Below are 26,638 nucleotides of genomic sequence, written 5' to 3'. Positions count from 1 at the left end.
TCCTGCTATTCTTAATGGCTACAAGTCAAATCTTTGCAGAGCTCTTATATCCCTCTCCCTGCCCCTCAAACCCTGATGATTATGCATGCATCAGATTTGCTTGATACAGGCCAGTATTTAAATGCAAATAGTGTTTTTTCTAGCACTTCTGACTCAGCAGAACATTTTGGTAAGCCTAATGACTCCATTCATATACCTTTAGATACAAACTGCAACTCATATGATAAAACCATTCCTAGAATACGCTATTTCCAGAACATAGATGCAGCAGGATACTATGACTGAATGCTTTTGTAAATTAAAAGGAATTCCTTGCTGGTAGGAAAGGTTGCCAAGTCTAGCTTTGTTCCTATGGTGCTGACATTTGAATTTACAGAGAGTTTAAAAACAAACATTAAAAGTATTCAAATGGAAGCAATTGCACAAAATGGTACAATCTAACATGGGTTGATTTCATAGATCTTGGAATAGATCCAAATTATTACGGACCATACTGGATTAGCAAAAGGGTAGTCATCCACCTTTTCTCTTTGAATAGGACTTTGTTGATGAGATAAACTGTGCTGCATAGGGCATAACTCAAAACTAGGAAACAGGGAGCCTTCCCTAATGCTGGCCGAAGGCAGGTATTGAATCAGTTCCCCACTGTTTGCAAAGACATATATTTAGCAATTTTCTCAATTTTGATGGCTTCTACATGCAACAGAAAAATGTCTATCAACCCAAACAAATGTTTATAGTACAAGAAAAAGATACAAACTAAGATTAAAATTGTTTTACTAAATACATCATATACAAATAAAATATAAATTGCAATTTCATGGACAATCCTTTGGCTATATTTATTCATTACTTGTTGTGAATAAATGATACTTCGAGCATCATCAACATTCAGATGTCTGGTCCACTTCACTAGTTAACAGATATATATATACAATTTAAAATTTAGTCATTTTTCCAACTTGCACTTGAAAAACAAATGTTCATTTTCCACCGTCTTCCTCTGTTTCACTATCTTCACTATCACTGTCTCTTCCAGGATGCTCCGGCATTTTCCGATGCTCCTCTTCCTCTTCTCCTGCTTTCTGTTTCTCCTCCAGAACTTTCTCCTCCACCGTTTCCACTGGGGTGGTTTTGATTTCATCTTCTGTCTCCATTTCTGCATCCCTGCTTGGAACTATTTCAGTTTCCTGAGAATTAATTGTTTCATTTTCTTCAACAAGTGCTGGAGGAGGCAACAAATCCTGCTAATAAGAAAATGTAAGAATGCATTATGAAAGCATTGGGGGGGGGGGGGATTCAAGAGTCAAGACATCTTGTCAAACTAGACATGCTAAATATAAAAACTTCAGTACCAAATATGCTTGCCTGCAGAATCAGAGGCCTAAGTGCAATGATTTCTCCCCACTAGTGGAGATTCACTGAATCAGCGACTGAATGGTAAGACAAGACTTACATACATTTCATTGATACAATACAGCTACTGGAGTGATGTTCTGATGTTTCTTATAAATAATTTTCTGCACACTGCTTATCTACAGTTAGTACCATTAGTTTTATGACAGCCTCAATATTTACTCTAATGAGGAATTCCACAATTGGAAAACCACCAGACACTTACGAAATGGTTGAAAAGTTAACTGCTTAAACAAAGCACCACAAATTATCAAATGATCTTTTTTTTTAAACATTTTGCATGGAATACAAACTGAATTACCACACATATTTTTGAAAAAAATCATTTAATTATCACACTACTGTATTTCTTTGATTCTAAGATTACATCGATTGCAAGATGCACATTAATTTCAGTGCCACCCATAGAGATGTTTATGTGAAGGAAAAGGCATGTCTTAGAATCAAGAAAGCACAGTATTACAAAAACATAGTGCTTAGTCGGAAGATGAACTCTACTGGCATCATAATTCTACCTTTAGAATATATTCATTTTGACTTGTTGCAAGTGAACATTCCCATAACTGCAGCCTGAGTTGTGTTTTTCTGATAGAGATCTCATCACTATAAACCTCTTCAGATATTCAACTTTCCCTGTAATTCAATCTTCAGAGACTAGGGGAAACGTTCTCATGCTTCCTCTCTCTTTTCTCTTTAGTGTATGATGAATATCTGATCCAGCAAGCTAGGTATCTCCCTACTTTAATGCCAAAAGGGAAAAAAGAAGAATGCAAGGAATCACAAAACTGAATTCCAGACCTGCAGATCTTGGGAGAAGAACTCATAAAATGCAAATAATTTGTTTAGAACTTGGAAGAAAGGATGTGTGTTCCTGTATGGCGGTGGGCTGGACTAGACAGCTCTCGTGTTCTCTTTCATCCCTATGATTCTAAATAATTTTATTGTGTTTGCTAGCAAGTTTAAAATAATATCTTCCAGCAAGATATTACACTAGCCCCCTTCTTCTTTCTATTTTCCTTTCCTTTATGCTGAAAAAGAGATAGGTTCATTGGTCTTGATACTGGTATCACACACATACACACACTTCAGCCACTGCATAGTTTTTAAGGAGCTGCTTCACACTAGCATTCAAGCATGTGATTTAAAAAAGCTCATGTTTCTGCCAGCCATAGAAAGATCTGACGTTTCACCAGCCAACTTGGAGAAAAAAACTTTTCAAATTACTATATCTAAAACTTGTAATCTGTGGCTGAAATTATTCAAGGGAGACTAATTACGGGCATTCAGAAAATCTGAACCTCTCAAATTACGGATCTCTTTGTCCCTGGCATAATATATAAATGCTGCTAGATAAAACAAGGGCTCCTTCTGCAATGCAGCTGGTTCGATTTTTATCCATGCATGATTACTGTCATTCAGTTCATTTTGTAATTCTTGACTAAAATCATACTAAAAATAACATCTTAAAGAATACCACAAAGAACAGGCACCAAATCAAGTCTATGGGATTAAGTATGCATTTGGATTCACAAGGGTATCCTTCACTGCACTATAATGTGAGTGCTTTGAATATAAAATGGATTTGCAGTCATCTCTTCAGAATAATCGCTTACAATTTGCATCAATAAATCAAATTTAGTCTTGTTTCAGGATGGTCAATGGCATCAAGCATATTCCTCCCTGTACCCCGAGTATCTTTGGAATCCCTAAAAACTACCTGATTCTTCCAAGTTAATATTTTGTGTATTTGGCTGAATGTATGGACCTCAAAGGGATCAGCCCTGCTTACCCATATTCACACATGCCTTGTATACCAGGATAGAATTGTATTTATCAAATAATACTGATGTAAGGTTGGTAATATCATAGAATAATAGTGCTGGAAAAAACCACATGGGCCATCTAGTCCAACTCCCTGCCATGCAGGAAAAGCACAATCAAAGTACTCCTGACAGATGGCCATCCAGCCTCTGTTTAAAAGCTTCTAAGGTAGATATGAATGCGCTTTATTTCCCCTGGTTTTGTTTGCTCCGCCTCTGCCTCTTTTCCAGCAAAACATCGGAAAGAATTAGAAAGCTGTGGTTTCTATTTTGGATTAATCATATTTTTAAACTCATGGTAGGCCACATTGGGAATGAAATGATGATGATGATGATGATGATGATGATGATGGGGGTAATTTCATTTATTTACATCTGGTCTTTCTCCACAAAACCAGAACACAAGGCAACTTCTAGAAAGGATTTCAGGTTATTAAAAGCTTCAGAGAATTAGAGCAAACATTTTTTTAGGGGATGGACAATTTCCAGAGTTTGGGGGAGGAACTCTGCTCACTCTGGGGTTGTTTAGTCCAGAATCTCACTTCCCATAGTAGCCAACCAGATGAGTCTGTGAAGTCACAAGAAAGGCATTAATAGCCTTCTTCCTCTTGTGCTCTCTCCACATAGTTGCATTAAGAATCATGTTACTTATGAAGTAGAAATTCTACAGGGTGTTCCAAAAAGATGGATCCGATTTGAAATTGCTATTATTTCTGCAAACACATACCACCGTGAATTAATCTCTTACTCCTTTAAAGGGCAAGTTTCAAATGATTGCCGCTAGATGCCTCTTCCAGTGCACAAACTGCCCCCAGTTTCAGTCATTTGCAAGATGGCAATTTTTCAACAAAAGACTTAATGAGATATTTTCCATTAGCGGAGTTATTTTAAAGATTTTTGTCTGGCTTAAAACAATTAGTAAAACTTGATAACTTAATAAGTCATTAACCTGCTTTTAACTTTTTATGAAATTGTAACATGCTTCTATTGTGAAATGTACTGCTTTGAAAGTGGCCCATCATCTTGAAACATGCTGTAATTTAGCATTATGGCCAAAAGCCACTGACAGTTCTAACTCCAGGAATCTGACTAATCCCCCTTTAAAGCCATATAAACTAGTCATGATCATACTTTGTCATGGTGAATTCTGTAAATTATTTATGGGTGTGGCACTTAATTCCCTGCCCTAATTCTATTGACTGTCAATCGGTTTCACTGACTTCTGGTGTTACAGAAACTGTTCAAAGTTTGTTCTTTCCAGTTTTCCTATATTATGTTTGATTAATACTCTAGAAATGTTTAGAGGCAAAGGCTAGAATCCATGTATTGTACTAGATAGTCTTAGGTATTGCCACTACCATTACCGTTTGTTAGACAGCCAGCATGGTGTAAAGTTTTGAGTATTGGATTATGACTCTGGATTAGGGTTAAAATATCCATTCAGCCATAGATACCCAATGGCAGCCCCCGGTGGCACAGTGGGTTAAACCCCTGTGTCGGCAGGACTGAAGACCGACAGGTCGCAGGTTCGAATCCGGGGAGAGGCAGATGAGCTCCCTCTATCAGCTCCAGCTTCTCATGCGGGGACATGAGAGAAGCCTCCCACAAGGATGATAAAAACATCAAAAATCATCTGGGTGTCCCCTGGGCAACGTCCTTGCAGACGGCGAATTATCTCACACCAGAAGCGACTTGCAGTTTCTCAAGTCGCTCCTGACATGACAAAAACAACAACAAAAAACAAAAAACCCCAATGGCAGATCTTGGCCTAGTCACACTCTCTGCCTCAGAGGAAGGCAAAGCCAAACCTCTGAACAAATCTTGCCAAGGACAAGCCATGATAATTCACTTTAAGCTACCATAAGTCAGAAACAGCTCAAGGCACATAACAACAACAGATTATTATTTGTCATTTAAAATTGTAGATTTCCTTGTAGCCAGGCAACTTTAGTCTCCCAGTGTTCTATTCCAACACTCAAACCTTTACACCAGTGGTTCTCAACCTGTGGGTCCCCAGATTTTGGCCTTCAACTCCCAGAAATTCTAACAGCTGATAAACTGGGAGTTGTAGGCCAAAACACCTGGGGACCCACAGGTTGGGAACCACTGATTACATCATACTGGCTCCCCAACTAATTTTAGGACTTTATGCTATCTCTTCTTCTCTTATTAAATAACTTTATTTTTTAAAAATGTTTAAAATTATAGGTCCCAGGCTATTTGTTACTCTAGAGACAAAAACTTCATCCAAGGCCTACTCAACTATATTTTTCTTAACCATATCTTTAACACTTTCTTATAAATGTATTTAGTTCTAAGAAATAATTAAAAGTGTTTCCCCTCAAGTGCATTTTAATATAAAACAATGTTCCCCCAACTTTCAGAGTTCCATACCTGTCTGTGTTGCCGTGTGCTTTGTATCATATGCATATACATGTTGTACACGAAGTTGGCCATCTGAGGCATATTCTTTATAATGTGGACTTGATGAGATGGATGTTCTCCATTCTAAAAGGGAAAAGAGGTGCTATTTAGGAAAGTGTAAAAGAAAACCAGGACAAGAACACAGATAAAAAGAACATTTCACGAATGAAAGTTAAGCTTTAAAGAAAAGAAAGGCAGTTTCAATTCTTACACTGAAGTCATAATTATACTCTTTTTCTATAACTCTGTTCTGCTAGTCGTTTATTTATTTATTTAATTTATTTACCACATTTATATACCTTTACACCAGTGGTTCTCAACGTCATACCTGCCGTATTGTTGGGAAATACTCTGTGGGGATTATATGCAGTTGGAGAGGACGAGCGGTCAGCTGGCTGAAAGCTGGTGTCAGCTCAAAGCAGTTCTGAAACAGTGAAACTCTTGCAAATATATAAAGCCCAAGTCTGGCTCTTGACATAGCAACCACCAAACGCCGTACATCCCTTCAAAAAAGAATAAAGAAAGAAAGAAATTGACATACTGTGTTCTTACCTTCAATTGAAACCTACTTTGGCAATTTAGGCAATATAGTCAAAGTATGCAGTTTCTTCTCTCTGACTGCATGAAGTATCATAGCTGAGTAATATTTTTAAAGTGAGAGAAGGAAAATCAGAAGGTGCCTTTGGGTGCATCTGCACTACAAAACTAATGTAGTTTGACATTACTTTAACTACCAGGTCTCACTGTGATGAAACCCTGGGAGATGTAGTTTGGCGAGGCACTTGCATTCTTTAGCAGAAAAGGCTGAAGACCTTGTAAAACTACAACTACCATGATACCATAACACTAAGCTATGGCATTTTAAGTAGTGTCAAACTGCATTATTTCTACAGTGTAGAAGATGCACTCCTACTCCCAGGCAGTTAATTCAACAAGGACCAAGTATCAAAAGCACAATAATCCCAATTAAACAGCTCAAGGGAAGATCTCAGGGGCTCACATGTCTTTACACTAATGCACAGAGCATGGGAAATAAGACGAACTCCAACTTTTAGCACAACACCACAAATATGATATCATAGGGATCACTGAAACCTGGTGGGATGACTCCTATCGCTGGAATGTAGATATCGAGGGGTATAACCTCTTTCACAGAAACCGAACAAAGGGGAGAGGAGGCGGAGTAGCCTTATATGTCAAAAACTCTTATGCTGCAGAAGAGATTCAAGACAGCAATCTGGGAAACCAGCTTGAAATCATCTGGATAAGAATCAAGGGAACTGGGACTCAAAAAGATGTCGTTGTAGGCGTCTACTACAGACCCCCAAGCCAGGAGGAAGAACTTGATGAAGTCTTCTGCCAACAGTTGACCAAACAGGCACAGAGAAGAGATGTAGTAGTCATGGGCGATTTCAACTATCCCGATATTTGCTGGAAAACAAACTCGGCCAAGAGTACAAGGTCCAACAAATTCCTCGCTTGCCTTGCAGACAATTTCATGGTCCAGAAGGTAGAAGAGGCAACAAGGGGATTGGCTACTCTTGATCTCATCCTAACAAATGAGGACGACCTGATCGATGCGGTCGAAGTAGTAGGATCCTTAGGGGCAAGTGACCATGTGCTCCTGCAATTTGAGGTACAAAGGAAGGCCGAAACCAAGACAAGTCAAACCCGCATTTTGGACTTTAGGAGAGCTGATTTCCAAAAAATGAAGGAAACGCTGAGCAGCATTCCGTGGACACAGATACTAAAAGACAAGGGAGTTACGGATGGATGGGAATTTCTCAAGAGTGAAATACTCAAGGCGCAATTGCAAACCGTGCCAACAAAGAGAAAAAATAGGACAAGTGCAAAGAAGCCAGAATGGATGTCCAAAGAACTTCTAACTGTGCTAAGACACAAAAGAGACATGCACAAGAAGTGGAAAAAGGGAGAAATCACCAAAGAAGAATTCAAACAAATAGCCAACACCTGTAGGGAAAAGGTCCGCAAGGCTAAAGCAAAAAACGAGCTCAGACTTGCAAGGGACATTAAAAACAATAAAAAGGGCTTCTATTCTTATGTCAGTAGAAAAAGGAAAAACAAGGAGGCGATAGGACCTCTTCGAGGAGAAGATGGGGCAATGCTGACAGGGGATAGGGAAAAGGCAGAACTACTTAATGCCTTCTTTGCCTCGGTCTTCTCACAAAAAGAGAGTCTTCAACCTCAGCAAGATGGAGTGGATGAGGGATTGGAGGACATCCAACCCCAAATTGGGAAAGAAATCGTCCAGGAATACCTGGCCGCTCTTAATGAGTTCAAGTCCCCAGGGCCAGATCAACTACACCCCAGAGTATTGAAGGAACTAGCGGAAGTCATTTCGGAACCATTGGCAACCATCTTTGAGAGTTCTTGGAGAACGGGAGAAGTTCCAGAAGATTGGAGGAGGGCCAATGTGGTCCCAATCTTCAAGAAGGGAAAAAAGGATGACCCAAACAACTACCGTCCGGTCAGCCTCACGTCGATACCGGGCAAGATTCTGGAAAAGATTGTTAAGGAAGCGGTCTGCAAACACTTAAAAACAAATGCAGTCATCGCTAATAGTCAACATGGATTTATCAAAAACAAGTCATGCCAGACTAATCTGATCTCTTTCTTCGATAGAGCTACAAGCTGGGTAGATGCAGGGAATGCCGTGGATGTAGCGTACCTAGATTTCAGGAAGGCCTTCGACAAGGTCCCCCATGACCTTCTGGCAAGGAAACTAGTCCAATGTGGGCTAGGCAAAACTACGGTGAGGTGGATCTGTAATTGGTTAAGTGGACGAACACAGAGACTGCTCACCAATGCTTCCTCTTCATCTTGGAAAGAAGTGACAAGTGGAGTGCCGCAGGGTTCCGTCCTGGGCCTGGTCCTGTTCAACATCTTTATTAATGACTTGGATGAAGGGCTAGAAGGCATGATCATCAAGTTTGCAGACGACACCAAATTGGGAGGGATAGCCAATAGTCCAAAGGACAGGAGCAGAATTCAAAACGATCTTGACAGATTGGAGAGATGGGCCAAAACTAACAAAATGAAGTTCAACAGTGACAAATGCAAGATACTCCACTTTGGCAGAAAAAAATGAAATGCAAAGATACAGAATGGGGGACAATGCCTGGCTCGAGAGCAGTACGTGTGAAAAAGATCTTGGAGTCCTCGTGGACAACAAGTTAAACATGAGCCAACAATGTGATGTGGCGGCAAAAAAAGCCAATGGGATTTTGGCCTGCATCAATAGGAGCATAGTGTCTAGATCTAAGGAAGTAATGCTACCCCTCTATTCTGCTTTGGTTAGACCACATCTGGAATATTGTGTCCAATTCTGGGCACCACAATTCAAGAGAGATATTGACAAGCTGGAATGTGTCCAGAGGAGGGCGACTAAAATGATCAAGGGTCTGGAGAACAAGCCCTATGAGGAGCGGCTTGGGGAGCTGGGCATGTTTAGCCTGAAGAAGAGAAGGCTGAGAGGAGATATGATAGCCATGTATAAATATGTGAGAGGAAGCCACAGGGAGGAGGGAGCAAGCTTGTTTTCTGCTTCCTTGGAGACTAGGACGCGGAACAATGGCTTCAAACTACAAGAGAGGAGATTCCATCTGAACATTAGGAAGAACTTCCTGACTGTGAGAGCCGTTCAGCAGTGGAACTCTCTGCCCCGGAGTGTGGTGGAGGCTCCTTCTTTGGAAGCTTTTAAGCAGAGGTTGGATGGCCATTTGTCAGGGGTGATTTGAATGCAATATTCCTGCTTCTTGGCAGGGGGTTGGACTGGATGGCCCATGAGGTCTCTTCCAACTCTTTGATTCTATGATCTACATTGATAAATAATGGCGCTCTGGGGTTTCAGGCCAGGTCTATTGTTTGTGAACTTACAACTTTTTATTCCTTCTTGCCTTTTTTCTCTTCTTTGTCTCTTTGAAACCCAAAGGCTGACAATTCTGGCTAATCCACAATTCCAGTAGTTCCTAGAAGCCAGACCAGACAAACAACTCCAGCCTAGTCCCTTAGGAAAGTTCCTTTAATTGTGCAGCCTTAAAAAAATTCTTGTGTATGGATTTTTGTATTATTCACTGACCCCCCTCTGCTTTATTTATACCAGCTTTTAAACTCCCTATTAGAATCTACATAATAAAACTTCTGTGCTTCCTGCAACCAAACTAATTGCTCAATGTATACATTTCTGATTAATATGGGTTAAATAATTTTGTTTATAACTATTTGTGAGTTATTATCACTAATCTGCTGAAAGTCAAAATGCCCCTTTATTTGAGATGTAGTATTGTGGATTTGGGACTGGACTATTTTAGCCCTCCATATGAACCTACCCCGCTCCTCCATGTTTGAAAAAGCCATTGATTTGGATTGTGCCCCATAACGAAGTACATTATTACATACCTCAAGTGTCCAACAGCTTTAGTTCGCACAAGGGAAAGGATTATATAATCATTCTGCTGACCTTGAAACCTATCTACAGTTGTCACCTAATGGAAAATTTGAGAGAGTGTTAATTTGTTGGCATCTCAGTGAGATTTCAAAAGAACACTTTGGTAAAGGCACCCTGCCCTTTTGGAACTACAGTAACATCCTGAAAAAATATTAAATATGTACTTAATGACAAACATGACCAGACAGCAGATGAAATTCTTTTTTTTTAAAATCAAAATTAAAAAATCAAGTACTTGTGAGATGCAGACAAAACAACTTTTCCAGAGAAAAAGCAGGACTTCAGTGTCTGTCTACTCTACCTGATTCCATTAAAAGCAACGTGCCCCATTCAGGTTTGGAAAATGGGGAATTTAGAAAGTAATTGCTGATGAGTTTACAGATGAACATACATCAAAGTACAACCTTTTTGGCATACATCAGACTAATCAGATTTCTGCTTTCAATGGAAACTCTAAAGGAGTCCCCAAACTAGGAAGGTGGATGCGGCCCTCCAAAGTCATTTACTCCATTTTTGAGGTGCTCTAAATCACAATAGCTTCTTTAGTCTAAAAATAAAACTGCCAGACAGTTTTATTTTATTACTATTGGAGTAACAGTATTTAGAATGTTTGAAAATTAAATGAGTATTAAACTATGGGCTGAATGGTCTTAAGGTGATGGGAAAAGCTTCCTAAATTAGCACATATTGGATCCAGGGCATTGGTGGTGAAAAACATTTGTTTCTTGCTCTTGCTCTCAATAAGCCAGTGGTTCTCAACCTGTGGGTCTCCAGGTGTTTTTGGCTACAACTCACAGAAATCCCAGCCAGTTTACCAGCTGTTAGGATTTCTGAGAGTTGAAGGCCAAACAATCTGGAGACCTACAGGCTGAGAACCACTGTAATAAGAGAAAATTTACTTCAAGGCTAGGCACACATATTTGGGATTTTTTTTTTTTAAAAAAAACCCAATATTTTGGAGAAATCAGTTGGCCTTGGAATTTGTAGATCCTGATCAACTTCACCCCCAGTGACAGCAAGAGTTACACCACTCTTAAGCCATTGTTTCCATTGACAGACAACCCAACAGGTTCACAAAAAGACGATCTATACTATTCCATGGGTCTTAAGTAGCTCTCTCAGAGACCACAGGATTGCACCATAAAATATTTCAGTATTATTAGAACCATTATATTAAATTTCATGTCTGCATAACAAGATTATGAGAATGACCAAGTGCAATAACTTAAATGTACAGATATATATTAATAAATAAGCTGGGTGTTTTTCACTGGGCATTTTTGGGTATATAATGGCTTCAAAAAAACTTTAATAGGCATGCATTTATGTCATGAAAATGAAAATTAAATATTCAATAAGGATAATGTCTTAATGACATAGTTGGTCAGAATGTTAAAAAAAACTCTGTGGCTAACTGGCTTATCACAAATGTATGTCTTTATCAGAAATTCCATATATAATCTTCTTACTGGTATAATAATGTGATTCCTGAAATGGAACTTCTCATGGTTGTAATTGTTCTAATCTTAGCTGCTGTTGCCTTTAGTAACTGCCTCTGGGCAAAAAGTGGAACAAACTAATTAGAAAATGTAAGCCACTGTAATTTATATACTCCTTGGGGCTCTATTGGAGTCTTAAATACTGTATAAGAAAATCCTTCAAAATGCAGAATTACGCCTTTTATAAACTAATAAACCCAAAATGTATTTGCATATTCAATCTGATGTCTAACTTTCTATATTATTGCCTACAAATAATCAGTAACTCAAAGCTTAATTTCATTTATTTTACAAATCACCAGTAACTCAAAGCTTAATTTATTTTTTAAAATGCTCATCATTAACTAAGTAAAAGTATAAAAGACTTCTGCTCTGCAATGAGCACAAACACAACATGTCCATAGGCAACAGTAAACACAAGCAAAGTAAAACCTTAAGATTTTTTTCTAGTAAGCATTGGATACCCTATTCAGAATTTATTTTGAAATTAAAGAAAATTGAATTTATTATTATCTGGAACATCACCTTGTTTGGTCTTCCAATCATTGGGTTATTCCCACAACGCTGGTTAATAATATCCCGAATCAAGTGTTTCTGTCCATTATACGTTGTCAAGATGCTTATCTTCTCCGCAGGGTATCCTAGCAGGCACATGTACATGAACAGTGCGACAACGTATTCTGCCTCTCCAAGATTCTGCAAAGTTTTAGTACACATTTGTTTTATGCATCTGAACAAAGGAAATCTGTATCACCACAATCTGAGAAAATGAACAGACCACCCCACCCAACTTAACTTCATGATAGGATTCACTGCTCAGAAAGGGAAAATTAAAATAGTAGTGACACTAGGGTAGTCTCTTTTACTTTCACCTCATTCTACTAGTGTAATGTGTCTCTTTGTTTAATATGGATCGTATTAAACATCGGTACTTTATCTCCTAAAAAGCAGTTTGAGCAATCTTTTGGCTCACAGTGCCAAGAACAGGTGGTTGGTGCCCAGATTTAGGGGTTTACTTAAAAGAAATCATCTCCTTTTTTAAAAAGCCTGAAAAAATTGCATATTTTAGTATTGGAATTTTCCTTAAAAAGTACTACTGTACATCCCTAGAAAGCAGCACACTTACTCCTAGCCAAGAAGACCTAATTGAAAATATCCTGTCCACTTACAAGAGAATTCTTTTTCTAAACACTGAGAGGAGACATTCTGTCACTTAATTTCAATTAACTGAGTGGCATAAAATCTTTTACTTGCATGTTATTCTCATTTCATAGGTAAAGCTCAGGAAAATCACGTATCTCATTACATCCTGTTTAAAATATTGTAACACATTCTATGGAGGGCTGCTTTTGGAAACACCAGCAGCTCCAAAAGGCTGTAACTAGGTTGCAGACTGAGGTGGTTATAGAAAGCATATAATCACCTTGCTAAAACAATCCTACTGTGAGCCAATGCTTTCAGAGCAAACGTCTACATGACGTAGGTCAAGACTGTCTGAAAAATCTTCTCTCCTTATATGAATCTAACCGTGCACTAAGACTTCCCAGGGGAAGCTTTGTTTTGATCCCATAATCTCTCCTTCAAGAGAGAAAGCAGGTTATAATAATAATAATAATAATAATAATCATCATCATCATCATCATCATCATCATCATCATCGCTGCAGATTTGATGAAGACATCAGTTGAGGAGCTCTCTTCCCTGGGATGTCCACTGCCCCTACCTTGCCATCTCTCTGCTGGCAGGTGAAGACTTTTCCAATCAAGCTATTTGGTTGTAGCATGTTCTGCCAGTGTTTTCTGTGTGTGTGTTTGTTGTTTTCATTTTATTACATTTTAAGCATATTTTAAATGCAGTGGGTTAAAGCACTGAGCTGCTGAGCTTGTTGATCGAAAGGTTGCAGGTTCGATTCCAGGGAGCGGTGTGAGCTTCTGCTGTCAGCCCTAGCTTCTGCCAACCTAGCAGTTCGAAAACATGCAAATGTGAGTAGATCAATAGGTACCGCTCCGGCGGGAAGGTAACGGCGCTCCATGCAGTCATGCCGGCCACATGACCTTGGAGGTGTCTACGGACAACGCTGGCTCTTCGGCTTAGAAATGGAGATGAGAACCACACCCCAGAGTCAGACATGACTGGACTTAATGTCAAGGGACTACCTTTACCTTTACCTTTAATTTATTGTGCCTCAACTTTTTAACAAAAATGTATTGTGTTGCTGTAGGTTTTTTTGGGCTATATGGCCATGTTCTAGAGGCATTCTAGAATGCCATATATACATGGCCATATAGCTCGAAAAAACCTACAACAACCCCGTGATTCCGGCCATGAAAGCCTCCGACAATACAAAAATGTATTGTGCTTTTAAAACATTATATGCTGCCTTGGATCCCATGCTGAGAGTAAGACAGGATATTACACAAATAAATAATTATGAATACATGAACTAAAATTATTTCTCTTACCTGATAGAAATAAGGATTCGGTTCAGATTCTCCTACGCCATGGAAATCTTCTACATTTATAAGTTGGAAGTCATACAAGAAACCAGCATTTGCTGTTCGGAATTCAGGCAAAAGCTGTACATGTGGCAAATTCCCCAGGTTCTTGTAACGCCAATTGTAGAGATTACACAAGCTTTTATGGGGGGAAAAAAGAGACAGTTATTGATAGATCAGTGTCTTATTGTACGTTTTCCCCCTTTAAGTTAAAGACATGGCTTTGCACACAAGCATTCGGAGAACAGTGTAACATGGAATCCAACTTCAATGTAATAGCTTTGATAAGGACTACGGAAAGTCAAGGAGTATGGAATTTAAAACTTGACACTTTGTATGTTGCAATTTGTTTTTAATGTGTTTTAATTTGTTTTAATCTGTGTGTTGCATTTAAATGTCTTAACTGTTATAAATTGAGTTTTTATTGTGTGTGTTAGTGACACTGAATTTTTGCTATGATTTGTGAGCTGCTTCAGGAGCCATCACAGAGGTTAAGATCACTTGGGGAGATCCTGCTCTCAGTCCCAACTTTGTCGCAAGTGCAGTTGGTAGGGATGAGAGATTTCCCCCCCCCCCCCAGCGAGATTAGATCAGTGCCCTCCCTCTTGACCTTTAGAAAAAGAACAAAGATGTGGTTGGGGGATTTAATTTGGCCAGTAAATAGTGCAGTACAAAGAATAATTAAGGAACATGTGCAATAACAATTTGGAATGGCTATGGTATACGATTTCTGGATTATGTGATTTCAATGCTTTGTCTGAATGTTTATTTATTTATTTACAGTATTTATATTTTGCCCTTTTCACCGCGCAGGGAACTTAGGGCGGATTACAATGCATATATATATGGCAAACATTCAATGCCATAGACACACAACTTGCTGGAGATTTTGTTTATGGCGTAGCAAATTAGTTAAATTAGCCTCCCTGCATATGCGGTACCTAAATTTTCTACTTGACAGATGCAACTGTCTTTCGGACTGCAAAGGTCGACAGCAAGCTACACAAATTGGTCGGAAGCTCACTCCAACCCGGGCTGGCTTTGAACTCATGACCTTTCGGTCAGTAGTGATCTTAATGCAGCTGACTCCCAGCCAGCTGTGCTACAGACCTGGTGTTTAAATTTTATATATGTCTTATGTTTAATGGTTTTAATGATTTTAAGTTCATAGTTATATGTGGTAATTAGTTACTATGATTGCTCTGTGTACTGGATGTTGGCATTGAATTTGTGCCATTAGTATGTTGTAAACTGCCTTGAGTCCCCCCAGCAGTGAGAAAGGCAATATATAAATACGTCCAATAAATAAATAAATAAATAAATAAATAAATAAATAAAGGCAGGGTATAAATACAGTAAAAAATAAATAATGTGTCAATTAATATAAATATGTCACCAGTCCACTATTGCAGAGGCATGAAAAGTAAATACACTGTAATAGAACAATTATATTGGATTGCTGTTAGGCAAGAACAAAATACTATTTTAAAAAGCAATAAAACAGGACTACAACTAGGAGGAAAATTAGTGATGACAAAATGGAACTTTTATCATTGCCTTCTAGGAGACTGAAACGTTTGGTGGGAATGAGACAGAGGGCCTTCTCAGCGGTGGCTTTACTGAGAAGCAGGCTAAAAGGTAATGGATCTGCTCATCTTAAGAAACTTATTTTATATTTGTTCCAGTGGATTCTCCAAATATATTTCATAAACAGCCAAATAAATACACAATACATTGTAGACTCTTCCTAAAATTGTGAAGATCTCAATTATAGCTGAACAGACAAAAGTGAATATATGAACGGATTTTTCTTCACCAATGTATCTGGTAAAGACACGCCTAACAAGGACCACATCTCAGCGATTGAAACAGAGCTGGAGATATAACTTGAGGTAAACAGCGGAGGCTGAATCCCATCCATATCAGGCCATGTGTCACTGTACAACAGTGGGGCATGCTTTTAAAGAAGAGAGTGAATACATTAAACCTCATTAAAATGCTGATTCAATGAAACTCCTCTAGGATGTCACATGATATATGGAGAAGGAATGGGATACAACCATTAGGGGACAGATGAGAGTCAGTCTGGCAAATAGTTGGATGTAAGTATGGAAAGAGGAATAAGAGATGGCAGCAAGAGCTTAAAATGACATGTGACAGTAGCTAGGAGCAGAAATGGACCATACCAAAGGCTAAAATGTAAAGCAACACATAGTGACACATGATAGGATGTGCAAAATGGCAGCTTGCCATCTGAGTGGAATTGCAATTCTTACCCTGTGTCTGCGTACTTTAAAGACTCAAGCTGCTATTCATTATTCACTAACAAAACACTGCTAAGTTTGCCTTGTGCTTGTTGATCCCCCCAAGAATCACTTGCATTAGTCACTAAGCAGAATCCATAAGTATATTCATCAGCATTAAAAGCTAACCAAAGTAAAGTATTATGTGAAAAGGCTTATTTGCTTTCTTAAAATATTTTAATAATCCCAACATTATAAACACACCTAAGTCTGTTGGAAGACTATTGCAATATGACAGTAAGAAAAATAAGACTATTGTATGCTAACAATCCGAAAGGGCAAAGACAGCATATAAAACATAAAGTGACAACAGATGAGGTCCATTTCAGGGCAGAGAAAAACAGTTCTAATAATATAGCAACCTATTGCATGTATATCCCTTAAGACAGACTTCAGTACTGGTGTGAAGTTTCTTCCTTTATTTAAGGTTTTCACTGGTAACTTATTTATCTTAATGCTTTACCTTGCTCTAGCTCTTCCTTGAGCATCCAGGTCAACAGTTGGCACTCCTACACGAACAAATCGTGTAAAAAGAGATTGCTCCATGTTGGAATATTTTTGAAAAGCCATGTTTTTAATGACTGGAGGCAACTGATGGTGGTCCCCAATCATGATCCATCGTTTCAATCGGCTGAACCCATCTTGTGGATTCTATTGAATGCAAGCAAAATTCAAAAATTAAGGTCATATAACCATAATTGAGAAAAAACGACTGATCAATACACTGCACTACCTCAGTGTTCTTCTTCATAGCTATATTAAAAACTATGTCATATCTATTTTAAAATAAGAATGCCATTTTCCTTACATCATTTTAAATGATAGCCACATAGAGGTGGGAATCATATAGGCCACCAGATGTTGTTTGACTGCAACTTACAGCATTCTCACTATTGCACAGGCTGAAAAAGATTGTTAAGAGAGACAGTTCAACACCTGGAGAGCTTTTGGCCAATAGTGTTGTACAATAAGTGAAGTAGAATTACATGCAAAAACGACCGGAACGGTCTTTGACTATGTCCTCAGATTATGTAACTTTAAAAATGTGTTTAAATCGCTTTTAAATTTTTGTTTTAATCGATATGTCTAATTTCTATTGTCTGTTGATGGCATCAAATTGCTTCGGGGTTGAGAAGGGCGGGATATAAATATAGTAAATAAACAAATAAATAAGCATAATTTCCATCCCTGTGTCTGTAAGAACTATCTAACTAAGTTGGGAATGCGTTCTTTCCCTTTGTAAAATGATTCACATGAGAGTGATGAAGAAATCTGAATTCAATCCCAGATGTTTGATACCAGATATCAAACTGCTACTTTCTGATATAGTAGATTCATCCTTCCACTATTTGCAAAAATGTGTCAACACGAAAAACAAATAAACTGGAAAGCGGTTTTGCTCCCCAAGGCATTCTGAAACACACAAGAATAAAACAATATTTTAAAAGGGCCATATATTGAATTGGTGCTAGTGTTCTCACCTGCAAGAGAAGTGGTATGAAAGTTTCAATCTCCAGTATCTGAGCAGCTTCTTCCATTAAGATGTTATCATACTAGGAAAAGGAAAAGAAACAGAGTAGACTCTAAGAAGAGAAAGTGCACAGAGTGTGTATATATGTTGTTTAATGGGAAAATATTTTATTCATGACAATAATTATGCATTATATATAGATGGTTCTAATAACCGATTATGCACCAGATTGTGCATAAAGAAAACTTTTAAAATTTAACATCGGAGTAGTAGAGCAATGGTTTCTGATGTGCATAAATTAAGGTCCTTTACTGAAAGAAAACCAAGCATTTACTATGTAACTAGAGATAGTTACATACTTACACAAATCCCAAATCTGACAGAATGCTACACAGATCTGTGCATTTTTTTCTTTTTACTGATTACACTTTACAACTGCACGTAACCAAAGTTCACTGAATTAGATTTCATCAGAGCTTCTGCACATTTCCAATTTTTTCTGATGCATGTCAAGAAGACCACAAAAACTACACCTATCAGTTTTAAAGGATGCCAAAAGATCCTTTGTTGGTTTGATGTGTTATCCTTAACCCAGCAAGCTTGTAACAGTGAATCATATCAGGTGTGGAACAGGTTCACGAATGTTGTTGTGCTTCTTGATACAAAGAGAGGCTAGTCATAAAGCAGTTGGGTTCTAGATTTGCAGACAACACACAGGGAATACTTAGCATTTACCTTGAAACCCAACTCAACTAAGTCGTGGCGTTTCAAAGCAGCATGTGTACAAGTCATTGCAATGATTTTTGCTTCTTTCACAAGAAGGTATTTAGATCTGTCCAGGCCACTGCGGAGCAGTTCAAATGCTCTGAATTCCTACAGGAAACAAGAAAACACCTGAAGTTTTGTGTAACAATGAAGAAAAATAACAAAACATAACTGTCAACCAGCTACTAAATGTAATTGCTGTTTGGCAGGGGTCTCCAGTTGTTTGGATACCCACCAGGTACTTCAAAGTTTCCCCATTAATCTTGATATCCGACTCAGATATTGGTGTGCAGTTTCTTACTCCTTAAAATCAACAACAAGACTCCACTGATTTCCTGTGACTGATGTACCAATATACCTGTCTTCTGTTTGCTTTTATACAGAATCAATTTTGAAATTGGTGCACTTGAGAGATTTGGAACCATCTTTAATCAATAAAAAATATACACATCCCTCATTCACAGAGAAAGCTCTGCAGGTACAAACTGTCTTCTTTTAAAAGGCGCTCTATTCCTCCTGACTTTTGTTATACATTTTCAATTGCACTAAAATATGGCCAGTCTCATACCAGAATAGGTATGAGCACTAAAACAAAATAGACCAAATGTGGTGCATAAAACTAAGTTTTCACCACAAATACATTTTAAAATTTCTTTAAACGTTTCCCATCCAAGTATCTTACAAAAGGACTTTGAATGATATTTGTACATATAGTTTAAAATATTAATTAAAAGCCATTAACTGCCAAAAGCTAATGCACAGAATCTTACATAAAGTTAACCAATGACTTATTTCCCTTCTTTCATCTAACTACAAATGGATGCCAGGGTACTTTCTGTTTTTATTAGTCTTACCTCAAGCTGAGTAAATATCTTCTTGATATGTCTAAAACATCCTTCAGCAATTTCCATGTCTTCAGTGTAAGATCGGCCTTTGAAAATTGGCTGTGGGGCATTTGCAAAATACTGGTGAAAAGGAAAGAAGCTGCAGATATCAGCAACATCAGGCAGTTTGCTGCCCTTCACTTTGACTTTGCTCATGTACTCTTCCCAACGAGACATTACCTGCGGAAAAAAGAGGGAGAGAAACATCAAAATAATATTAACATGTGACATTTTGCTATTTACTGTGGTCGGACTCCAGATGCTTTTGTACACTGCAAGAAAATGGTGGCTTTTCCTCACAACACTCACTCACCCTCTAATGCTCCCTCACTTCTGAAGATCAGGGGATTCCCAGGTGTGTGGGAACAGACAAGTGGATGGGAAAATTTGTGATCTCCCTTTGTACTCAAGGGAGCACTCTCTACTTTCTACTTGTTCATGAGATTCTTTGTCACCTGGTCTAGGGCATACAATGTCCACCTTTGGTTAGCAGGGATAATCTATATTCCAGTGGTTCCCAACTTGTGGTCCATGCACTACCAGTGGTCTGCAAGAACTAAAATATGGTCCACAAGAACTATAATATGGACCCCAGCCTCACAGTTACTACACCGAGAGTGACTGGTCTCCGGAAACCCTCTTATCGTGCTGAGGCTTATTAAATATGGTTTTCTGTGGGCAAGCAGATGGCGACTACTGGATGGCATATGTTCTGTATCAGAAACTAGAGCTGATGTGGTCTATCTATCCAGTGTCATTTTCTGATGTTGGAGAGTCAAAAAAAGATTGGGAACTACTGCTATATCCTAAAATGTTTACAAATCCATTGGATGCATCTCTCAAAAAATAAGTCATGAATACTTTAAACAGGTATTCACAATAGCTAACACACAAGAAAAATATTTCATTTTCAGTCAGAACATGTCTCTCAACCTTCAAGATGGGTTATCGCTCTGAAATACATAATCAGGGCAGAGAACTGAGGATAAGTCTGCTCAGACTCCACAGTAACTTTCATGCAAAAGCAAGAAGTTGGCCTTCTAATTATGACTCATTGTACGTAGCATTAAAGCAACAGCGCCAAAAACAAAGGAACATGATTCAGTTGTCACTTCTTTTAAAAAGTGAAATACAACTGTTTTATCAGTCCATATTCTGAGGATTTGTGGCCTTTTCCTTTAATATGCTATGTTTATTCCTGTACTTTTGTTTGTAAGCAAGTCTGTGCTCCTTGGAAAATTGGCCAAGAAACAATTGTTCATGGCAGATGTTTCTCTTTGCCAACAGAGAGTCAAGCACATCTACCAAAGTCCTACATGGTTGGTAGTTAAAAATTCTTCTCTCAATGTTTACTTGTAACTGGTTCTCTTCTGAGTCTTTTAAATAAAGGAACCTCAGGAGCTTATCAAGGATGACCAATGACCCGCTCAGCCATAGGCTTTCACCTATACTTAATCTTGCATCCCAATGGATAATCTTAGTCCAAGAAGTGGTCTAGTAAATTTCCTTCCTATTAGTGACAAACCAACTTCCCCTTATCTCCTACTCTGGTTCAAAACATGGCATTTCTCAACTTAGGACCCAAGATAGAAGATGGCTTTTCAAATTCCTTACTTGATATAAAAAGAAGTGGCCAGCTGTTTCACAAGTATAAGAAACGTCTCCTGGGACTCCCAGACTCTCCTGCAATCTCCCAACTTCCCGCAGAAGCTCAAGCCTTCGAGCCAGAACATAATTTACTCTTCCATACCTGCAGATCAGAGTAACACAGTAAGAATGATGGATGCATTTAAATCTTCCTTTGTTAGCTACCACGACATGATGTAGTGTAATGAAAAAGAATACATGAATTATGACAAAGGTGAAGACCCAAAGAATCATGTAACTAACAACACATTTGACAAAGTTGGTCAGAATCCACAAAAGATTAAACAAAATTCTGTGAATCCTCAACTTTAGTGGGGAGTTGGGGAAAAGGATCCTCATGAAAGTGGGAAAAAGTTGAGTATATTTAGCCCATCTCCCCAACATACTAAATACACCTATAAAAGTGCCTGTGCTTCTGGGGGTGGCAGGGCCTTCTCAGTGGTGGCCCCTCGGCTATGGAATTCCTAGCCTTCAGAAGGAAAGTAAAAACTTTGCTTTGTGTTCAGGCTTTTGGAGAATAGAGCAGTGCAATAATAGATTTGGAATATGTGCAATGACTACGAAATGTCTTTGGACTACAATTATGGATGGCGTGATTTTATATTCAATATAATGCTTTTAAGCATTTTAAATGCTTAAAATGTATTAATTTTAATTTAATTTTAATGTTACTGGAATTGTATGTTTTAAGGCATTGAATAATTGCCTATATGTAAGCTGCCGTGAGTCCCCTTTGGGGTAGAGAAAGACAGGGCATAAATAGGGTAAATAAATAAAAAAAAAAGAAATAGGTTTGCCAGTATGTATGTTCAGTCAGGAGGGAAAAATGTATAGGGGAGTGAGAGAAAGAAGGGTACACAAATTCCCTGACACATTCACCACTCATGGGATAGGGGAGAAGGGGAGAGGAGAAAGAGAGCAAGGGCAGTGGGAAGAGGGCCAAGAGAATGACAAGAGGCGGAGGCAGTTGTTCTTATGGCAGCAGTAATCTCTCTGTCTGCTTCAGAGGCCTGCACAGCACAGAGTCCACCTCCCATCCCCTTCTTCCTCCCCACCCAAACAAATGAGAGAGTGAGTAAGGAAGGGGATAAATGGCTGGGCCAGTCAGCCACTAGTCTGAATTCCTCCCAGCAACCAAAGATTTGACCATTGATTAAGCCTGATTTAAGTGAACACACCTCAAAATGGACATTGATGGTAACAGTACCCTTATTAAAAATGTGGTAGGGCAGCTATGGAGGCAGAAGTAACAAATCCATTAATAAGCCAATTCTCAAAGAACAAATCCACAAGTGTTGAGGGATAACTATAAAAACCCTTCGTTATTTTTGTCACAATAATCTAACATGGCTAACCCCTGCTCCCAAAATTAATGTGATTAACATCACACCCTAAATAGGATCTGAATTTCTGAAATAACTTTCCAAATTTTTCCTAAATCATGTCAGAACAGATTTTTAAAGCCGCCTTTTCTTGAAGTGGTAGATCTGCTTTCTGTCTGTGCTGTTAATTATGTAAAATAATTCTGTAGATGTTTCAAAAGCAGTTTGCATTTGGGCATGGAAATCCTCAATGCAAAAGGCAAATGACTCACTAATTAAATGCAAGTTCACGGGTTGCCCAATGTAGCTAGCAAAATCAGATTTCCATTTTTGTATAATTCAATAGGTCTGTTATAAGAGAACTATTGAATTACAGGCAAACTACGGAGCCAGAAAATCTGACTCAACAATACTGTGTATTAACTAGTCAAAATGTTACAAAAGGTGGGGGGGGGGGGGGGGGGAGTAAAAAATGTTTGAGTGACTGAAGTCATAAAGCTTATATTTAGCATTGCTATTTGTTTAAGGCTTTAAACATTACTGTTATTTAAGCTACAATTTTCTAGATACAAATCCTTCTGATGATATTCTTTTCCTTTCAATTTTCCATGCTCACAAGACCCTATTCCATTCCAGGCCCCACATTATCCACAAGGCATCTCCCTTCTGACAGTTAAGGATAAACATTTCTAGTGAGTACTCTGCTTCCAGCTATCACTGAAGTTATAGACAGGCTGTAGTTCACAGAAATGAAGCTACCTTGAATCAAAGATTTCATTCAGTAGACAATGATCACCATAAACACAAAAGCAAACCATCTTCTCCACCACCCCTTTGCCAACATAGGATGGAGAACAAGAGCAATGTCTTACAAAGGCACACATTTAAAAATGTTATGTGTTTGCATTATTGATTTTTTTAAGCTATGTCTTCACCTGCTGAAATCCTTCTCTGTCTCCAGTTCTTCCTCTCCGTGGCCAAGACGCAGGAGGTGACGCTCGTCAATGTCGAGAGCCATGATTTTCTCAAACAGCTGGTTCAGGGCCTAAAGATTGACAAGAACAAAAGAAAATGTAAATTTTAGCAATCCAGATGCTATTAACAGGAAATCCAGCATACCAGCAGAATCACTCCTATTTTGGTAAGAAGCAAAACTGAAGCCATTATGAAGGGGACATTTTCAGCATAACACTAGTTACCATAAGAAAATTGTGCTTTGAAGCACCACATATATGTGTGATCACCACATCTTGTCATGGCAGCACATCCTTTAATGAGTGTCTTCTGTGAAAAACAGAAGAAGTAAGTATGAATACTAAAGAGGATGAGGTATATATAGGAGATATTTCTTCAAGTCAACCCATTTAATGATTACAGGTTGATATCAGTAGTCTAAATTTGAGTGATTCCTCCATACATTGGGTCACCAATCCCCAGAACGGTTATCACTGTATTACATGTTTCTCTGACCTAGCAAGCCAATGAAGAGGGCGGAAGTGAAGAACAGACGTAACATGACAAGGATAATTGAACTTACATACAAGGGGATGCTGTTTGGATGTGCCTCCTGAATGAACATGTGGTGCTACTCTTCATCTGCTGAAAGGCTCCATTGTAGACAAAAAACTTATCAATTCAAATTATTAAATAGGAAGGTTAGATAAGCTGGTTTCCTTCCCAACTGGACTATTGCTAAGTTTCACTACTTGTTCTGAAACTAAATTGAAAGATACTGTAAGCTAACTTACCTGGTTGGAATGTGTAACTATAAGGGTTCTTTGTTCAGGAAAATTGTGATAGAGATTAGATATTATTTGCACTGCCACATCAGTTTTCCCTGTACCAGGTGGCCCAACAACCTATAAAAAGAAAAAGAATTAAGTACAATATTTTAATCTGATGGAATGAAGAACAATTAAAAAAGCATAAATTTGGCATGAACAGTAATAATAATAATAATAATAATAATAATAATAATTTATTTATTTATATCCCGCTTTTCTCCCGAAGGGGACTCAGAGCAGATTACAGTATATAAACAGACATAGGCAAACATTCAATGCCTTGTCACAAAGTAATACAATGACACACAATACACAAACAAAGGCAAAGGTTGCACTCATCTTCAGCCCTGAGGGAGGTGCTCATTTCGACATTTCATAATCTTTATTAAATTTTCAGTTTACATTTAAAATATAGATATGTAGCCAAAGCTACTAAGAAGTGTGAGTAAAAGTGTAAAGTGTAAATAGACGATATGACCCCGAAAAGAAAAAAGAAGAACAGTGGAATGTGAGAAAGAATAAAGAGAAAGAGAAAGAGAAAGAGAGAAAGAGAGAAAGAGACAGAAAAGGTAAATAAGATAGATTTGAAACCCCCAACCAAGTTTAAAAAAAAAGAAAAAAAAGAAAAAGAGAAAGTAACAGTTGTTTTCGACTTCCTGGGGTCTTCTAGAGATCTGCTCTACCACCTTTCTCAGCCTCTTTTTCTTTTTCTTCTCTCCTCCTCTTCTTCCTCTTCCTCTTCCTTGAGGGAGGTGTTCATTTCCATTTCCAAACTGAGGAGCCTGTGTTATCCATAGATGCCTCCTGGTCATGTGGCCGGCATGACCACATGGAGCGTCTTTTTGCCTTTCCTTCCGAGGCGGTTGATCTACTCTATTGATCTACTCACATTTGCATGTTTTCGAACTGCTAGGTTGGCAGGAGCTAGGACTAACAGTGGGACGTCACCTCATCCTGAGGATTCAAACTGCCAACATTCAGTTCAGCAGTTCAGCAACACAAAGGTTTAACCCATTCTGCCACTAATGGCCCCAAGTACAGAATAGAAGTCCATGGCTTTTCTAAAATGAGGCTTGTAGATAGTAAGATGGTTACATCAGCATCAGTGAGTTATAGGTGGCAAGACAACAACTCACAAAGGCTTTGTATTGGCATGTGTGCTTTGTCTATATGTGTATATTGTATCCTTTAACATGATTGAATACTGTTGTTTTAAATCGTTTGAACCAGTTTTATCTCTGAAGTGCCTTTGTCCCATTCCAGGAGAACGGCAGCATATAAATCAAATACAGAAATAATTCTGCAGGCCGTCCTTTAAAGGAATCAGATTTCCCAAAGAGAGAAATGGATAAAACAAACAAACAAGGACCAAGAAGAATTTACTAATGAAAAACCAATAGAAGTATTTCCTAGCTACTTTTACTATTTCAGCTACTGAAAAATCATCCTGACCGTCCAATTTAGAATGACACAGCTATCTTCAACCAATGAAGTATCATATGGTCATATATATAAACCCATTGTCCTAATTCCAACAGACCTCACTACCTCTGAGGATGCTTGCCATAGATGCAGGAGAAATGTCAGGAGAAATGCCTCTAGAACATGGCTCTATAGCCTGAAAAAACCCACAAGAACCTAGTGATTCCAGCCATGAAAGCCTCCGACAATATATCATATGGTCAACTGGCACAGATCCCAGCATTCTTCTTCTCTCTTCCATTTTCTTCAGTGACAAAAAATCAGTTTGAAAGAGAACATCAAACCATTGGAGTTGGAAAGAAGTTTAAGTTACATGCATTTCGAGATTAGCAAATACTAAGTTGTCAATTGAACAATCAGCATGAAGAGATATGATAATATTACCATAGTCAAACCAGGTTGCATCCCTGCTCGTATAGCTTCAATCTGGGTATGAGTGAATTGAATTGTATTGCTGCAAATTGAAAAAAAGATATATTTAATCCAGAGAATGAAACAGGTCAGTAATTATATCTTCAAGACAGCCTTCATGAACATATTTTTCAGACTTGTCAATCTTTTCAGTTAGGAGACCTGCACTTACGAATTAAAGGGCCAAGACACTATATAAAAGATACACAAGCATAAACCCTGGTTATGTTAGCATATGTACAGGGTATTTCAAAAAGAAGAGCTGGATTTGAATTTGCTGTATGACCAACGCATGAATGAAACCTTCACCACTTGAAAAGATGGAGCAGAGTTTCAAATGATGACCATTAGATGCCTCTCCCAGTACACAAGCAACCCCCAGATTCAGCCATTCGCAAAATGGCAACCCCGCAACTTATGTATTTGTTTATTTATTTGCCATATTTA

At 38.3% G+C, this 26,638-nt stretch overlaps 1 protein-coding gene across 2 annotated transcripts in view; it reads right to left on the bottom strand.

Moving 5' to 3' along the window:
- Window positions 1-760: 760 nt before the first annotated feature.
- AQR (aquarius intron-binding spliceosomal factor) overlaps window positions 761-26,638 on the bottom strand; it is a 62,104-nt gene continuing 36,226 nt past the window's right edge. The window contains exons 22-35 of one of the 2 annotated variants that reach the window (XM_060759851.2): window positions 26,165-26,234; window positions 24,263-24,373; window positions 23,450-23,559; window positions 21,160-21,295; window positions 19,516-19,725; window positions 18,632-18,769; window positions 17,907-17,978; window positions 16,889-17,076; window positions 14,090-14,261; window positions 12,153-12,323; window positions 10,080-10,165; window positions 5,989-6,163; window positions 5,631-5,744; window positions 761-1,247 (exon numbers count right to left, since the gene is read on the bottom strand). In XM_060759851.2, the coding sequence (XP_060615834.2) occupies window positions 984-1,247; window positions 5,631-5,744; window positions 5,989-6,163; window positions 10,080-10,165; window positions 12,153-12,323; window positions 14,090-14,261; window positions 16,889-17,076; window positions 17,907-17,978; window positions 18,632-18,769; window positions 19,516-19,725; window positions 21,160-21,295; window positions 23,450-23,559; window positions 24,263-24,373; window positions 26,165-26,234 (2,017 nt within the window). In that variant the 3' untranslated portion in view covers window positions 761-983. The remainder of the gene's footprint in view (window positions 1,248-5,630; window positions 5,745-5,988; window positions 6,164-10,079; window positions 10,166-12,152; window positions 12,324-14,089; window positions 14,262-16,888; window positions 17,077-17,906; window positions 17,979-18,631; window positions 18,770-19,515; window positions 19,726-21,159; window positions 21,296-23,449; window positions 23,560-24,262; window positions 24,374-26,164; window positions 26,235-26,638) is intronic. The other variant, XM_060759858.2, reaches the window with a different exon arrangement.

Source organism: Anolis sagrei, chromosome 1 (assembly GCF_037176765.1).
Source record: "Anolis sagrei isolate rAnoSag1 chromosome 1, rAnoSag1.mat, whole genome shotgun sequence".
In the NCBI taxonomy this organism is placed as follows: Eukaryota; Metazoa; Chordata; class Lepidosauria; order Squamata; family Dactyloidae; genus Anolis; species Anolis sagrei.
The sequence above is the reverse complement of the archived record's forward strand: the minus strand, read 5'-3'. Positions and strand labels throughout refer to the sequence as shown.